We start from the raw sequence: 18,743 nt of genomic DNA on the forward strand, positions 1-18,743 counted from the left end.
ATGCGGGAGCAAACCAGGTGTCCATTTTCTTATGAATGGCCAGATAAAGCAGTAGGATGCATGGATACTTGATTATAAAAGGGAATTAGATACTGATATGTGCTATAATATAGATAAACCTTGAAAAAATGCCAAGTCAAAGAAGCTAGACTCAAAGTCACATGTTGTATGTTTCCACTTCTTTGAAATATCCAAAATAGATAAATCTGTACAGGCAGAAAATAGATTATCCTACAGCCACTCCACCCTACCCCCAGCCACTGATACACACTTTCCTTCAGTGGTGTTAAAATGTTCTAAAATTAGCTAATGGTAAAGGTTGTGCAATTCTCTGAGTATACTAAAAACCGCTGAGCTTTACTTCCTTTTCCAGAATTTTCTACATATTATTAACTTTAACTCTTCAGTTCAAAGAAATTCAATGAACTCTAGACAGAATAAATACAATGAAGCCATCGGGTTCTGGTATTATTTGTTTAGGAATACACCTATGATTAAAGTGATAATAAATATAATGCTGGAGAGTGCCTCAGCAGTTAAGGACACTTACTGTTCTTTTTTTTCTTCCTTTCTTCCTTCCCTCCCTCCCTCCCTCTTTCCTTTCTTTCCTTTTTTTTTTTTTTTTTGAAACAGTCACTCTATGTAACCTGGTTGTCTTAGACTCACTCTGTAGATCAGGCTGGCCTCAAACTCAGAGGTCCATCTGCCTGTGCCTCCCAAATGCTGGGATTAAAGTCATGTGCTACCGTGCCTGGCCTCACTTTTGTGTATACAATCTACTGAACTCATTTTTTTGTTTTGTTTTGTTTGTTTTTTGAGACATGGTTTCTCTGTGGCTTTGGAGGCTGTCCTGGAATTAGCTCTTGTAGACCAGTCTGGTCTCGAACTCACAGAGATCCGCCTGTCTCTGCCTCCCAAAGTGCTGGGATTAAAAGCTTGAGCCATCCAAGCCCAGCTACTAAGCTGATTTAGTATTTTTCTTTTGCATATGGAACTGGATAGCCTATTAGTGCTCATCTCTATAGAAGACTGATTCTCCTCTCAACGGCCATTGTAAATAAATCTTTTTTGTTTGTTTGATTTGAGACAGGGTCTCACTATGTAGCCCCTGGCTGACATGAGACTCCTTATGTAGACCAAATTAACCTCAAGCTTACAGGAATCTGCCTACTTCTGCCTCCTGAGTGTTGAGATTAAAGGCGTGTGCCACCATACTCAGTGTCAATAAATTTTTAGAAAAATTAGTGAAAGTAAAAGTTATTGAAGTTCAGGAATATGGTTACTTCTGGGGAGGACCAAAACCAACAACAAAACAAGCAAGCAAAGAAGTTTATAGTTTAAATGGGAGAATTTAATGTGAATGGTAACTTGTTAATTGATTTTCTTAAATCAACTTTCCAAAGAACACTTACTATTCAGACTAAGACAAAATAAAAGTGAAATATTTGTCTATAACTTAACACTTGCTGCAAACCAGTTTTTCAGCAATTCTGTCTAGTTCTTTGCCAACACTAATATGACTTTGATACACTCATAATTATGATTATATACATTTTATGCTTAATTTCTACAACCTTTGATGTACATTTTGTAATGCATACCTTCTGTATGTGTACCAGGCACAGTGGCAACTGTTGGGGACACAGGGAGAAATGAAGCCCAATTTCTTTTTTTTTTTTAAATTTTATTTGTTTATTGTGTACACAGTCTTCTGCCTACATGCCAGCAGAAGACACCAGATCTCATTCAAGGTGGTTGTGAGCCACCATGTGGTTGCTGGGAATTGAACTCAGGACCTCTGGAAGAGCAGTCAGTGCTCTTAACCTCTGAGCCATCTCTCCAGCCCATGAAACCCAATTTCTACCCTCAAGCAATGGCCCTTGCTGGGCATGATGGTTCACATAATCTGTGGATTTGAGGCTAGCCTGGTTTACAAAGTGAATTCCAAGACAGCCAGGCCTACAGAAACCCTTTATCAAAAAAAAAAAAAAAAACAAATAATAGTAACAACAACAGATCTTTGAGGTTAGCCTGGTCTACAGAATGAGTTCTAGGACAGTCAGTTCCACAGAAACCCTTTCTCCAAAAAACCCATAATAAATAAATGAAAGAAGAAGCAATGTCCCAGTGTTATAGATCACAACATATTGTTTCCATTTTACCTTTAGGGAATTGAGACTCAGAGAGGTTAAGTGAAGTGTCTGCAAACAGCTGGTACTGCCTTTGGCTCTAGACCTGGGCTCTTAGCTAATGTAATCAGGCGTCTATGGTCTTGACCTTTCCCCCCACTGTATTGGGATCTAACCTGAGGCTTATGCCTGCTAAGTATACTCTCTAGCATTGAGCCGCACCCCTAGTCCTTTCTTGGGTTTTGCTCTGAAGAAATATGTTCTGCCTCCTTAGCTTATCTCTGCAGGAGGCCCCCAAGCTGCCATAGCTGTGACTGCATTGATCTGGTATTTAAATGCAAGACTAAAGTTTCATTAAAAAAGTAAAATAAAACAACAAAAGATTGGGGCTGGAGAGATGCTCCTGTGGTTAAAAACTCTTGTTTTTGTAGAGGACCTGGGTTCAATTCTTAACATCTACATGGTGGATAGTTCACAGCTATCTGTAACTCCAGTTTCAGGAGATTTGATAGCCTCTTCTAACCTCAGACACCAAGCACTCACGTGGTACATGTATATACATGTAGGCCAAACACTCATACATAAAATAAAATTAATAAATCTAATTTTAAAAACCTATGTGCAAAACTATTTCTCTGTGCGCTGGGTCTTCACTTGCCATAGTAGCTAGCTTTGCAGAAGGAGTCCTGCGTTTTATATATAGGTGTGTATGTGGTTACACACATTGAAAAACAGGCCATGGACTACATGGGAGTCCACATAGGATTCACCCCTAAAGTCTGACCGTGTTTGACTCCACTTAGGTCATCAAGAAGAAGCTGGTGGGATCTGTGAAGGCCCTGCAGAAGCAGCATGTGTCTCTGGACACAGTGGTCACCAGTGAAGATGGAGATGCCAACACCATGTGCAGTGCCCTGGAGGCCGTTTTCATCCACGGCCTGCATGCCAAGCACATCCGTGCCGAGGCGGGAGGGAAAAGGAAGAAGCACACTCACCAGAAGCCTCTGCCTCAGCCTGTGTTCTGGCCCCTTCTGAAGGCCGTCACCCACAAGTGAGAGGGTTGGCATCAGGGAAGGGCTTCAGAGTGCAGGGCACTTGACTCTCTTGAGGATGGCAAAACCAGAAAACGGTGTTCTAATGTGGGCACTGTGTGAGGTAGGGCTGGAGATGGCCTTATAGAAAGACTTATCTCCAGATCTTGAGACATTCCACTCTCATTGAGAGCCTGTGGCTGCTTCTCACCTCAGCGCTGTTGACCTTTGACTACAGTAGGCTGAGTCACGTAGTTACTACCGAGTTGTGTGACTTGAAAAGACTAAAATGTTCTCTGGTCCTTTTAACAGGAAAAGTTTGCTGACCTTGCCTTTGACTATCTGAGTTTCTATCATCTAAATTTAATTAAAAAAATTTTTGTGTATGAGTGTTCCCCATATTTATGTCTGTGCACCATACATGTGCCTGGTGCAGCGCACACAAGCCAAAGAGGGTGCCAGATCCCCTGGAATTGGAGCTTGAGGTGACCAAGCCACCATGTGGGTGCTGGAAATCAAACTTGGGTCCCTGCAGAAATACCTAGTGCTGTTAACCAGTGAACCATTTCTCCAGCTCCTGGTTCTAAACTTTATACTCATAATGAATTATGTCAGGCATTTAGCCAAGAAGCCAAATAGTGTCTGATATTCACCCCAAGGCCTAACAGCCAGGTGTGGGACCCTGTGTCCTAGATAATCTGATCAGGTGATCATCAAGGCCCCATCTATTCCCGGGCTTTGTGACCTAATCAGCCACCCCTCTACCTGTTGTAATGGGAACTCTCCCAGTCTCCTGATAGGTCTGCTACTTTTCTGTCCGTTGTGACTTTTTCTCTAATAGTCCATTGTGCTGAAAGTTTATCCACATTTTTTTTTTTCTGGAAAGTCTTCAGGGCCTAACCGAGACACTGTCCTTTCTAACCAGAAGTGATTGCCCAACCTCTCACTCCACCAACAAAAGGACTGACCTCCATGTATTTCTTTCAATGACGGTTACCCAGGGCTGGGAGCATAGTTCAGTAGTGGAATGCTTGCCTAGCATATGCAAGGGCCTGGGTTTATTTATTCCCCAGGAATTAGGGGTTGGGAGCTTAACAAGTATGTTGAGTTAGTAGACATCTGGTGGTTATAGCTCAACAGCTCAACTTTACTGTATTTCCTGAGATGGAATTTGTTGTGCTTAGATATGTTTGTTTGTGTTTGCAATACTTACCACTGGTTCTTGCTAAGCAATGGCTTGAACCATGTCTCTGAGATTTGAGGTAGTTTCTTGAAACATCTGCTCTGTCCCCCTCTAGACACATCATCTCAGAGTTGGAGCACTTGGTCTTCATCAATACAGATGTAGGCCGCTGCCGGGCCTGGCTGAGGCTGGCCCTCAATGATGGTTTGATGGAGTGCTATCTGAAATTACTCCTGCAGGAACCCGCACGGTTGTGTGAGTATTATCAGCCCACGGCCCTGCTGCGAGATGCCGAAGAGGGCGAGTTCCTCCTGAGCTTCCTGCAGGGACTAACATCCTTGTCCTTTGAACTCTCCTACAAGTCGGCTATCTTAAATGAATGGACACTCACCCCATTGTCTCTCTCTGGGCTTTGCCCCCTCTCTGAACTCGACCCTCTCACCACCTCTGGGGCAGAATTACAGCGGAAGGAGTCTCTGGATTCAATCTCCCATTCCTCAGGCTCTGAGGACATTGAAGTGCAGCACTCTGGCCATAAGATGCGTAGGGACAGGAAGCTCACTGCCTCTTCACTCAGCCTGGACACAGCCAGTTCATCCCAGCTGTCCTGCAGCCTAAACTCTGATAGCTGTCTGCTCCCAGAGAATGGCTCCAGGAGTCCAGACCGTTCTGAGGAACCCATGTCCTACGACTCAGATCTGGGCCCAGCGAATGCTGATGACTCTGACAGGTCTCTGCAAGAGTGAGTAGCCTCCTCCAGCCTTCACTCTGCCTTCCTGTACATATGATTGTCACTGTCCTCTGGTGGGATATGAAGTCGAAGGAGACAAGGGCTCACTGTAACGGAGGAAATAGCTCAGTGGGGAGAATAGATTGCTGTGCCTTTTGAAATGGCTTCCCTCTGTAGTCCAGGCTACCGTATCTACCTGGTTCTCCTGAGTGCTGGCGTTAGAGATGTGAGCCATCACTCTCACCTGGAGAACAGATTGACTACTCAGAGTTGGCCTGAGTCTTTGGCCTTTCTGAGGTCCATATAAAATATGACTTTTCCATCTAGAAGGAAGGAGCTTATAGTTGAGAGTGTATATACAACTTCCAGAAAATACGGTTAAATAGAGTGCATAGGCTGTGACCTTGCAGAATACCTGGCAGGCGCAAAACCTGAAACAAATGGGGGTTAGTGAGTGTAAAGAGTGTGTAGAACAGACTCTCTTAACACACTTCGCCAAGGAGGGGAGGGGCGGGACTCTGCCCCCATCCGCTGTGCTGACTTGTCTGTATAAAGCTGCATTGGCAGCCCTAGCAGGCTCTTCACACACCCACACTCCCATGCAGTGCTGGGAATTAAGCCAGGGCCTTACAGACAAGCTTCTACCTCTCAACTACGTTCCCATGCCCCAACACTTGTTGGGTTATATTTGATTTTGTTTATTTTGCTAAGACAGGTCTCTCATACAGTAGCCCAGGCTGGCCTTGAACTCTTTGATCCTTCTGCTTCCACCTTCTGAGTGCATGTGCTTCCAAGTTCCTAACTGTACCTGTAATAGAAACTGTTTTTATGCTATTATTTCTAACTTTCTTCCTGTTTCTTCCATTTCCTACAAAAGATGGTGTATGTGTATTGCTGGTGTGTCAGAGCCTCTTCATTGTCTTCTTATGTCTGTTGTTCCACTCAGTGGACATTGAGTTCAGTCCACTCCGAGAAGCACTGATTTGTAGTTTCCACAACTGCTGTCTGTTAACACTGTCGGGAACGTCCCCATGATCTCTCAGTCTTAACACTGGAAAGTATTGTCAGGGTTGTGGGTTTGGTAATGTTCTGTCCCATCAGCACACATCTAGACCTTGTCACTACTGCTGTGCACCTTGCAGCCTTGGTTCAGGTCCTTCCAGGTTGCAACCTGGTACAGGATGGCATCAAACCCAGTGGCATAGAAACTAGTTTCCTGGCCTACTCCAGTCAAATTGCTGCTGACTCTTCGGAACCAAATCTCCATCTTTAAAATGAGATTTCTCACAGAGCTGTCTGAGGAGAAGCAAATCATTGCCTGTGTAGTGAGTGTATGTAAGGAGGTGCCAACATGATTGGCCCATGCTATGGCTAAGGGGAAGGTTTTTATTGTAAATAAAAGAGAGGAAATATCCAGAGGCATCTGGAAGAATTCAGAGCAGAGAGAAAAAAATAGACTGAACAGGCCAGCAGACTGGACATGGCTAGGGCTGTCTGTGAGAGAAGGGAGAATAACCAGAGAGCATAGTGAGAATGGCAGCAGCGGGGGAGGGGTTGCCCTTGTGGACTACTTCGGGGAGGAAAGCCTGGGGAGGTGAGAAGGGCTAGGATGCTGGTGTGGGCTTTGGAATGTGTAATATGTACTTGTGGGACTGAGGGAGCCTGGAGGCCAGTCTGTGCTTTGATATGCAACTACAGGTATATGTCAGTGGATCCATATGTCCCTTCTGCCAGAGGTGAGGGAAATGACTCCTTTTGGTAGATGGAAACTGGTTTTACAAGTTCCTGAGGAATGCTGGCTTTTATCTAACCACCAGAAGCCCTCCTATACTCCAGGTTTCTGGATATTTTGGACAGCCTTTTGGAGTTTGGGGAATTGGAGTGTCCCTTAGACCTGACGTGAGTTGCTCCTGTGAGAGGGAGAGCACTGCGTCCATGAGAAGGCAGTCTCAGACGTCAAGGGAGGAGGAATGCTGGGGTGGGTGATACAGCATTGCTTAGGCTAGCTCACCTCTCTCAGGCCTGCTCTTTGTCATGTGCCTTGCCTTTATCTCTCATGAGTCTCATGACTGGAAAATTCCAGTATAAGGTCTTTGAATCAGTGGCTATCCACCCTGTCTTGGAATCACTGACGTGGTTCTTATGGGAAAGCTCAAAAAGAATTGAGGATCAGGATGTATGGACAAGCACCAGACAACGATGTGAGTGACTGGAGCATCCACACAGATGTAAATGCAGGGTCAGAGCTGTCATTTGTAGAGCTAGGCCTGAAACTTAGCCTCTTGGTGCGGGGTGATTTGCTACACCACATGTAGAGGTCAGAGGACAACTTTCAGGAGTTGATTCTCTCTTTCCACCAGCAGATCCTAATCATGTATGTCCTCAGGCTTCACAGCAAGCATCTTTACTTGATGAGCTGTCTCTCTGGCCCAGCATTTTTCTTTTTAATGACAGGGTCTTACCATATATCCTGGACTGGTCCTGAACACTTGATCTTCCAGAGCAGGATTCGCAGAAAAGCACCACCACACCTGCTTGTTGTTAGCCTGTAAGCTGTAGAGATTAGCATTTCTAGATCCTCAGTAGCACTTTGGTTGAGTTTATTCTTTAATATTTAAGTTATTTTGGCATAAATATCCTGTCCTTAATGTTTCAACTCTTAAAACACCTGCAGGATGAACAAACTACACAACATGACTTCAAAATGAAACCTTTTCATTTGCTATAAGGGGTTTTGTTTTGCAGAAAGTAAATTGTAGCTTGCCTTGTGCTGCGGTTTTGAGGGTTGTAGACTCAGGTACTAGACTGCCTGGGTTGACCATTTACCAGCTTTCTGTTTCCTTAGTGTCATCCATCCCCTCTGGCTCTTACAATCTTTCCACTGCAAAATTCTGAGTATTTGTCAGGTGTCATTTCCCTTTGGGAAATGACTCAGCTCTGGAGCTCACTTCTGCACTGTCTTCAGTGGCCCATACCTCAGCGTGAGACAGAACCACGCTCCACCAGCTTGAGGGTCTGCAGGGTCATGGAGTCCAAACCCTGCCTGGCTTGCCAGAACTGCTCTCCAAGGCATTGTTTGCACACCTTTGTGAACACTCGTGTCCAGACGCACAGACGGGAGGCTGGGTAGAGCTTGGTTGATAAAGCACTTCTGCCTGAATTAGGTCACCAGAACCTGTAGTGAAAAATCTGGGAGTGGTAGTGCCTATTTGTACTCCCAGTGCTCTGGAGGCAGGGATAGTGGATCCCTGGCGCACACTGGCCAGCCAGCATACTTTGCTAGGCTAGCACCAGGCCCATGAGAGACCCTGTCTCAAAAAACAAGGCAGATGATGTTTGAGGAATGATACCTGAGGGTGTCCTCAAGCCTGAGCACACACTTGTACCTGCACATACATGATCTCCCCATCTCACACACCCACCAGAAAGGGAGGAAGAAAAGAACCCAGCATTTTCCACCTCATGGGTTTTTTCTTTTGGGTGGGAAAGACAGTACGGGGGTTGAACCTAGAGTTCAAATTTATAGTGGGCAAACTCTACTACTGAGGTATATCCTTAGCCTTCTTGGGTCTCACTGTGTAGCTCCGGCAGTCCTGGACTCACTATAGAGACAAGGTTAGCCAGACATCTGCCTGCCTGTGCCTCCCAAGTGCTGGGATTAAAAACATGTACCACTATGATGAACCATTTTTGAAACAGGGTCTCCCTGAACTTACTGTGAAGTTCAGGCTGGTCTTTAGGTTCCTCCTGCCTGGGCAGTGTTAGAATTAACAGGTATCAAGGTGGCATCTCACTTTATAGTGTTGGTTGTCCTTGGAACTCTTCATGTAGACCAGGCTGGCCTTGAGCTCAGAGGCACACCTACCGCTACCTATCAAGTTGGAATCAAAGGCCTTGAACCACTCATGCCCCCCCCCACAGTAATAATAAAAACAAGTAACATTTAAAATTTTTTCATTTTGGCATTTTCATGCATGCATATGTGTTTTGATCACATTTCTCTTCTATTATGCCCTCTTGCCTTCCCTTTTTCCCCTGGTTTTCTTCCTTTTCCCATTCAGTATCCCTGTGATTTTTTTCCTTTCTGTTTTCAATGTCTTTTTTAAAACATGTGAGAGAAAATACACAGTACATATCTTCCTGAGTCTTAGTTCTCATAACATAAGTGTCTCTTATCCCATCAATTTTCTATAAATGGTGCAGTTTTCCTCCAGCTGTATGTTTACCAAGTTTTCCTTACTCAGCCATCTGCAGGTGAGTAACTAGACTGCCTCTGTGACTTGGTTGTCAACAGCACTGCACAAGGGCTTGAGTCCTTGGGATCTACCCAGGGGTAGTGTGGATGGAAGGATATAATTGTTCTCCTTTTGCCTTTTGAGGAACCCCTATACTGATTTACATAGTTCTAGACTAATACTATATAAAGGTCCTTTTCTCTTCACATCTGCCACTTATATATATTTTTTACATTTTTATTTTTTGTGTTTTTCATATATATATATATATAATTGTCCATATGTGTGCAGTGCCTATGGAGGCCAGAAGAGGGCACCAGATCCCATGTATCTAGAGTTATAGACCACTGTTATAGAGCCACCATGTAGGTGATGGGAATCAAAACCTGGACCTCAGCAAGAGCAGCCAGTGCTCTTAACTGTTGATCTGTCTCTCTAGCCTCCCACCTGTCTTTCTTATGAAGGTAAGATAGTAAGTTCACACAACATAAAATTTAGGGTTTTTTTTCCCCCTTTCATATTTTTTGAGACAGGATCTTGTCTGACATAGAACTTACTGTGTAGACCAGACTATTCTGGTCAAGACCCTTCTGCCTCTGATTCCCAAATGCTGGACTTACAGGCATAAGCCAAAAATACCCAGTTGCAAGATCATTATCATGTAACTCAAGAACATATTTATTGTCTGGGAAGGATAAGGCAATGCATTTGCTCTGTATCTGCCTGTTCTGGACATTTGTACAAACAGAGCTGTGTAATATGTGGCCTTTTGTAGCTGGTTTCTTATACTTGTATAGTATTTTCAGAATTCGTCCACACCAGAGCATGCATCATGTCTGAATAATACCCATTTGGTGCATATGTCACAGTTTGTTCATTCACATGTTACTGGGCTGCTCTTCAGCCTTTGACTATTAAGGTAATAGTGCTGAACAGATAATGGTTAACAGTCATGTCTAGATATTGTCTGGACATGTTTTGATTCTCATAGGTGTGGACCTGGAGAAGAGTTGCTGGGTCACATGGAATTCTGTTTAACTTTCTGAGTAGCTACCAGACTGCTTCCTATAACAACGTTACCATTTTACATTCTCACTATTAACATACAAGAGCTAATTCCTTAGCTGGAAATGAGAGGTAGACGCAGGAAACTCGGAGGTTCAAGGCCAGCCTTGGCTAAATAGCAAGTTTGAGGCCCTGTGTACAAAAAATAAATTTTAAAGAAGTCCCCAAATCTTTGCCAATACTTGTTATTCTCTTTTTTATTGTGGCCGTCCTAGTGAGTATAAAGTAGTGCATCGTTGTGGCTATTGTGCATTTCCCTGGTGGCCAGTGATGCTGACCCCTACCATGTGTTTACTGGAGGTATCTGCACAGAAGTATTTTTGATCTCTTTGCCCATTTTAGCTTTAGCTATTTGTCTTTTTTTATTTTTTTGGTTTTTCAAGACAGGGTTTCTCTGTATTGTTTTGGAGGCTGTCCTGGAATTCCCTCTGTAGACCAGGCTGGCCTCGAACTCACAGAGATCCGCCTGCCTCTGCCTCCCCAGTGCTGGGATAAAAGGCGTGCGCCACCAATGCCCGGCGTTATTTGTCGTTTTATTGCTGGGTTGTAAGAATTCTGATATATTCTGGGTATTGAATAGAATAAGTATTTCCCCCTGTTTTGTGAATTGTCATTTCTATCTTTCTTCTCGGGATGACAATCAAATCCAGGACTTTGCATATAATAGGCAAGTCTACTACCAAATAGAGCTGTACATACCAGCCCACGGTCTCTCCTTTTTTCTCTTTTATTGTGTGAGTGTGTGTGTTGCTGTTGTTGTTTTCAGACAGGGTTTCACTTTGTGGCCTGGACCTTACTATGTGGTCCAAGCTGATCTCAAGACTCATAGTCTTCCTGCCTCAGCCTTCCAAGTCTTGGGATCTAGGTGTGCGCCACTTCACTTCTTTTCTTGTGTTTGTTTGAGACAGGCTTTCTCTGTGTAGCCCTGGCTGTCCTGTAGATCAGGCTGGCCTCAAACTCACAGATCTGCCTGCCTCTGCCTCCCTGGTGCTGGGATCAAGGATGTGCACCCCCCTCACTTTTTTGATAGTATTTTTGAATCATACAAGTTTTATGTTACAAGCATGTCAGTACATGCTTATAACTCTGTCACTCAGGGAGCTGGAACAGAGGATCAGCAGGGATTATCTGGCAACACTCTGTCTCACACAGAGAAGTTTTTAGTTTTGATGGAGTCCAGTGTATGATTTGACTGATTGCTTATGGTTTAGAGGTCACATCTGAGAATTACCTAACTCATTATTTTACCTAACATAAAGATGCACTTATATCTATATTTTCTTCTAAGAGTTTTATAGTTTTAGCTCCTACATTAGGTCTCTAATGATTTCTTTTAAGTTTGTATATGGTGTGAGCTATAATCCACCTTTATTCTTCCATGTGATTGGCCCCTTTTTGCAGCGCCATTTGTTGAAAATTGGTAATGACTTGGTTTGGTGACACCTGCTGACTCTGTTGTCTTGGAATGTCAGTGAGATTGGGGTGGTGTAGGCAAGAGCAGAACTCTGAACACGCAAACACTTTGCATTCTGAGATGGACCAAAATTAAGGGGCACTTACTTACTCCATCTAAGCCAGTGTGGTGGACTCGGGCCATCTTTAGACTCCAGGCAGCCTTGTTGCCTTCTGAACCAGTATTTATCCATAGCATACTTGTTTTGTAAATGGAAGAGGAAATAACAAATAGTTTATTCTTAAAACGTAACTTGAATACCCAGAAGCGCAGGAGAGGGAGGAGCAGTCACTAGCCGGGGCACATTCCAGAAGGCCCAGAAGTATACATATATGTATATCAAGGCGGTAATGTTGACTCCGTGGCCCCTCTTGAAGGGACAAGAGATAGTTACCCCACAAAGAGACATTAGTAAGTTACACCCTGTGTGCTTGTACATATCCTTCCACATCATGTGGGAAATCACTGGGTTCCAGCAGTGGTTTGGGGGACCTGAAGCTTCTCTGTATCTAGTTGACCTTTGTACCTCACTACAGCCCTGGTGCCCATGACTGTCCCGTGGACAAAGTATGTCCTCATTTCACCTGTCCCTTATCTCAGAGAGCAGATTCTCAGCACCTCAGCTCTTAGCTGTTAAGGAGCCCCACTCTGAGGCAACACCTGTTCAGGAAGCTCTGCCACAGATAACACTAGAGAAGCCATTATCCATACAACCATGTTTGGCCAAGCAAATTCTCCAGGCCTACAGTTAGCCTGTTCAGTGTGAAGTCAGTTCCCACTCACATCAGGTTCTCATTTCTGCCATGCAAATGTGCCATCTGAGATGGGGGCCCCCACAGCTCACCTGCCCACCCACTGTGCCCCAAGTACTAGTGTCAGTAAGGAGCAACAGAGGCCTGTGTGGGAGCTGGGGGATGGAGTGAGTAATTAGAGAGTGTTGTTTGGTTTTAAAATAATCATCAGCTTTCTATTCTTAACCACTGCTCCAGTAGCCGTGGCCATCCTAGCCATCAAATTGTCACACAGGTTTGTTTGTTTAAAAACTTCTAGGGTGTTGTCAGAATTCAGCAAAGCCCAGGTTAACTCTGTGCCAAGCAGCGGACCAAGCCAAGAGACAGAGACCTCCACGCTCCAGACCCCTCTCTCCCTCCACAGCCTAGCTACCAGCACACCTCTGCGCTTGCAGGGGCCTGCAGAGCTCCTTCCTGCCCACGCATCCTCCGGGACCCCAAGTGGTGGCTACAAGCATCAGCTACTTCCCCAGGAAACCCCAGACGTGCAGCAGCTGGGCACTGCCCAAGCTGTCCCTGCAGGGAGCACTTCAGATCAGCAGCCTTCGGGTCCTCTGGGCGGAACAGCAGGCCAAGGGAGTGGTCAGCCGAAGGCCCTGCAGTATGGCCAAGTTGGGCCGAAGCTTGTGGTTTCTTCTCCTACCAGTCCGGTGAGTGTGAAGGCTGTTCTGGGGAGTCTCAGGAATGACTCAAAGCAGAAGTTTCCCCATCTGGTGACCCAGAGTCACTCTGCCATCTCGTTAGCTTCCCTGTCCCTCACTGGACAGTATTGACAGCATAGCATGGTGAGGATGAGCTAATCCGTGTCTTGGTGTATCAGTAGTGGAGATGAGCCAGGTATCATAAATATCTCTTTTTGTCTTCACAACCACTCCATGAAAAAAGTGATTCCCATCTAATACCACACTCTGCTTGGATTTTTTTTTTCTCGAGACAGGGTTTCTCTGTATTGTTTTGGAGGCTGTCGATCCAGCCCGGCCTTGAACTCAGAGATCCTCCTCCCCAGTGCTGGGATTAAAGGCATGCACCACCACCGCCCGGCTTTGTTTTTGTTTTTAAGACAGGGTTTCACTATGTAGCCCAGGTTGGCCTTGAACTCTGTGTACCCCAGATTGGCCTCTGATGTATGATCTTTCAACACCGCCTTAGTCTCCCAAGTGCTGGGATTACAAAGAGGCACCCAACAGCATCCAATCTCTGTCCCTAAACTACCACCATACTAGTTTAGCCCTTGGAAAAGCCATTTCACATGCCTGAGACTTGATTTTCTTTTTAATACTTAAAATTAAATTTTCATAAGATACTGAAATATACTGAATATACTAAAATATCCTCTGAAAATACTCATTTTTAACATGGACTAGGTCATGAACTTTGTGGTCAAACGTGACAGTCACTAAACCAACAGTGACTATAGGGCACTCAAATGTGTGCTGTCCCCAGATGGTCATGGTCATGCAAACCTGTAATCTCAGTGCTCTGAGGTGGAAGCAGGAAGATCTTGAATTTAAGGCTACATAGTGAGATGCTGTTTCAAAGAAAGAAAAATTTGGCCAGTCTAGATTTAGATGTACATAAAATAAGCACTGTTAAATTGACTTATTGGGGTTTAATTCACATGCCATGTAGAAGCATACATAATTCAGTGATTTCTGGTTGTTTTATGATTATAGAGCTATCACTACAGTATAATTTTAGAACATTTAAATCTCCCATTTAAAGAAACTTTATTAGCAGTGAATCCCCTCTACCTCAGATAACCACTGTTTGATCTCAATAGATTTGTCTGTTCTGGAAATTTCATATAAATGGGATCCTGTTTTTGTGATTGGCTTCAGTTGTTTGTGTATATGTGCACATGTATGTGTGTGGTCCAGAGGTATGCTGATGCATCCATCTTTTTACATGGGTGCTGAGGATCCTAAGTTAGGTCCTCATATTTGTGTGGCAAGCATTTTACTGACTGAGCCATCTTCTCCTGCCCCCTAAGCATGGTATTTTAAGAATTAATTCAGTTGAGTGTGGTGAGCTCATCTCCATTATCTTAGCGCACAGGAGGCAGAGGCAGGAAGATCATGAGACCAGCTTAATAAGAAGACTCTGCTTCAAAATTAAGCCAATAAAAAGGTTCACCCATATTACAGCGTGTATCAGTTCTTCATCCCCGTTACTGCTGAGTAATAAATACCCCATGGTATTTTCCATTGCATGACTAAGTCATGTGATATATGTGGATGGGCAGTTGGATTATTAACACTTTTGGATATTACAAATGATGTTATAGACATGGGTGTCCAAGATTTAGTATGGGCCTATGCTTTTAATTCTCTTAGATACTTAAAATTCTATTAGTAGAAATTTTGGATCATATAGTAACTCTATTTTTAACCTTTTGTGGAACTGCCAAATTGTTTTCCAAAGCAGCTGGCCTATTTTACATTTCCACCAATGCATTTCTCAGCATCCTTACCAACAGTTGTAATTATCTAGTTTCAAATGAATCTATTATTATAGCCATCCTGGTGGATGAAAAGTGGTAGTTCATGGTGTGTTTAATCTATGTGTTTCTGGTGATTAAAGAATGTCCTTTTATTTGCTTATATAAGGCCATTTTGTCTTTTGTGAAGCACCATCACATTCTATTTTGTTTTAAATTTTATTTTATGTGTATAGATGTTTTGCACGCATATGTGTATGTGCACTGCATGTGTTCCTTGTGTCCACAGAGGCCAGAAAAGGACATTGGGTCCCCTGGAATGGAGTTACAGGTGGTTGTGAGTCACCATGTGGGTGCTGGGAATCAAACCAAGGTCCTCTGGAAGAGCAGCCCGTGCTCTGAACCACTGAGCCATCTCTCCAGCTCATTCTTAAAACGAATCCATATGCTTTGGCTTTTGTTTGTTTTGTTTCTTTTTTGATTTTTGTTTTGTTTTGTTTTATGATTTTTGAGACAGGGTCTCTTTTAGCTTACGCTGATCTCATATTGATCATGTAGTAAGCCTAAAATGACTTTGGATTTCTGATTCTCCTGCTTTCACTTCCCTGTGTATGAGGTCAATATACATCTATTGACTGAGTGTATTGTGCGCGTGCAAATGTATATGTGGCCACGTAAATGTGTTACAGCACACAAATGGAGGTCAGGGGACATCTTCTGGGGGGGGGTCAGTTATCTACTTCTACCATGTGGTTTCTGGGGATCAATCTCAGATTGCCAGACTTGGCTGCAAACGCCTTACCCACTAAGCTGCCTCTCTGGCTCCAATTTATATTTTTCTGTATAGACATCTGCTTGATCTAGCTCAAAGTATTGAATATGACTATGAAAATCATGTAATTGCATAACCGGGTCAGATTCTCTGTATTTCCCATTCTGAAGATGGTTCCGGATTTACTTCTGGAAGATACATTTTATGAGGCCTTAAATAGGCAATCATGAAAGTATGCTGAAGATTGGAAGGTCTGCAGCTCCTGCCTCAAACTGCAGAGAGAAGGATGCTTTAAGAAGTGGCTGTCTGTGTCCAACTGAGCTCCCAAGTGTGGCCTTGACTATGCTGAGTTCACTTTTGTCAGGCTCAGATATGGTACCTCATCACAGACATGGTACCTCATCACAGATATGGTAGCTTTTCACAGACATGATACCTTGTCAGGGTCCCAGAGATGATGGAACAGGGTAGCTGACCTTTCAACATCATTCTTTCCCATCCACAGAGTTTTGACCCTCCAGCTTCCCATCAGCTCCCTAGATAAAAAAACGTTCCTTACAGGCTCCAGTTTTGTTGTTTGTTTGTTTTGTTTTGGGTTTTTTTGAGGCAGGGTTTCTCTGTGGCTTTGGGGGCTGTCCTGGAACTAGCTCTTGTAGACCAGTCTGGCCTCGAACTCACAGAGATCCGCCTGCCTCTGCCTCCCGAGTGCTGAGATTAAAGGCGTGCGCCACCACCTCCTGGTTCCAACTTTTGTAGTAACTGTTCTTTATGCCTTTACCCTTCCTGACTGTCCCTTGTGCCTCAGTGCTGTCCAGCCTTCTCTGACCCCCAGGTCTGAAAAACACCATTCCTGTGACTATCCTTGTTATCTGTTTTGCCTTGTTTAGAAGGCAGAAGTCATCACTCCCTCCTTGGTTGTCTTTTGTTGACAGGAGTAGTCTAGTCACCATGAAGCTCTTAAAGCCCTGAGAACCATTCAGCCTTTCTTTTTCAAATGTTTTGTTTGTACATCATTCAACATAAAGCATTGACTGTGAGGCAAGCTCCATGACAGGTGCTACGGATACAGTGATGAAACAGGACAGACAAGAGCCGTGGCCTTTGGAGACAGTCATCAGATTAGACAACTGATGATGTGCATTATAATTACACTAGAACTATGTGCTAGGGAGGAAGGGCGTGGGGAATGGGGAGCTTTTGGGGCTGACTAACCCTGGCCTAATCACTGCCCCACACACTATCTGTTTGTGGCAGGGGATCCCCCTGCAGTTATACATACAGGCAGTCCCCTTGCCTGGCATAATAAGGATAGCCTGGACAAAAAGTCCAGTCCTTTTGAAAATGGTCCAGAGAGCATTATATTCCTTGACAATAGCCTCCTAATAACACAAGGCGGCATTTTTCTGACTTGGATCCCTAATGACAGATGCTGCTCTGATCTAGATCCCAGGTCAGTGGTGATCTCCCTGCAGTTTGAAGGAATAGGGCTGGCCAGATGTAAGAGAAAAAGGCAGCAGATCGTGATCAGGTGATTGCCATAATCCATTATTCTTCCTCAGTGCTTCTCAGTGGAACCTACCCCACTGTTTGTCATTGTTTTTTGAGAGGAACAGAGACTTTCTCTAGGGAATCATCTCCAGTAGCTGCTTTGAGGTCAGTGGACTCTGAACGTTTCTTAATAGTCTCCCTCTCCTCAGTGGATAGAGAAGCAGGCCCCCACCCCACCTATAAATCCACAGTTGTCTCCATCCCTCCTGATCTTTCCACCCACCTCTGTTGTTTTACAATGACGACATTTGGGTAGTCAGGAGTTAGTCCTTTGGGCTGGAAGATGGCTCAGTGAGTCAAAATACTTGGCACACAAGTCTAGCGATCTAAGTTTGATCGCGGGAACCCAAATAAAGGTGGATAGAGAGAACTGACTCCACAGAGTTGTTCACATACTTGTGCAAATGAAAATAGTCTCCTGCCTTTCATGACTCAGTGCCATGTATTTTTCTTGACATTATCAGGAAAAATGATAGTTCGGAACAGCCTTATAGGATGGAGGTGAGCAGGGTTATCACTGGACAGGGTGATATGCTGCCTGGGAGATGAGAGGATGTGAGAGCAGGGGTTTCTTTCTTTCTTTCTTTCTTTCTTTCTTTCTTTCTTTCTTTCTTTCTTTCTTTCTTTTTTTCTTTCTTTCTTTCTTTCTTTTTTTTTTTTTTTTTTTTTGGTTTTACGAGACAGGGTTTCTCTGTATTGTTTTGGAGGCTGTCGGTCCAGCCTGGCCTCGCAGAGATCCGCCTGCCTCTGTCTCCCAAGTGCTGGGATTAAAGGCGTGCCACCACCACCGGGTGAGCAGGGGGTTTCTAAAAGAGGCTTCCAGGTGGTGAGAGGTGAGCCCTGGTGGAATCCTAAGGAATAGTGCCCTCTCTTACTAGGACTTGCACAGGGCAGGATCATCAGGTATGTATGAGGTCACCAGTATGGCCAGGTGACTCCTGGGAGCCATTCCTCACACCCATTTTCCTCCTGGAATCATCTGGGTCTTGGTGACCCAGACAGTATTTGTTTAGATCAATTTTGCATGGTCCCTAGCAGCCACCCTGACTGACACATCATCCTGTCCCTAGTAGAAGGAAGCACCTGCCAGTTCTGAAAGTCATGTGAAGAGGCCCTGGGGGCCCCATTCTGGAGAGCTCCCCCAAGTGCCTGAATCAGAACTTGTCTTTCTTGGCTTCATGAGTCTTGTCACATCTGAATGTATTAAACTGTCCAAACCAACCCTCTGACGCAGCCCTAGACTGAACCCTCCTCCCTGTCTACATCAGCAGGGAAGGCAGTCTTGATTTAGGGGTTAGAAATAGCAGTGTCAGAGAGATTGGTAGCACTTCACAGAGCAGTGGAGTGGGCCCTGCCCTTGCGTGACTCA

General features: G+C 44.4%; 1 protein-coding gene across 4 annotated transcripts in view; it reads left to right on the forward strand.

The window, feature by feature from the left end:
• The window catches only part of Plekhm1 (pleckstrin homology and RUN domain containing M1), a 49,623-nt gene that overhangs the window by 11,207 nt on the left and 19,673 nt on the right, over positions 1–18,743 (forward strand). For all 4 annotated transcript variants that reach the window (XM_013113351.3, XM_021227193.2, XM_021227190.2 and 1 more), the window contains 3 exons: positions 2,933–3,180; positions 4,459–5,085; positions 12,877–13,267. In XM_013113351.3, the coding sequence (XP_012968805.2) occupies positions 2,933–3,180; positions 4,459–5,085; positions 12,877–13,267 (1,266 nt within the window). The remainder of the gene's footprint in view (positions 1–2,932; positions 3,181–4,458; positions 5,086–12,876; positions 13,268–18,743) is intronic.

This window comes from Mesocricetus auratus, unplaced genomic scaffold, assembly GCF_017639785.1.
Source record: "Mesocricetus auratus isolate SY011 unplaced genomic scaffold, BCM_Maur_2.0 Super-Scaffold_100007, whole genome shotgun sequence".
NCBI classification, from domain to species: domain Eukaryota; kingdom Metazoa; phylum Chordata; class Mammalia; order Rodentia; family Cricetidae; genus Mesocricetus; species Mesocricetus auratus.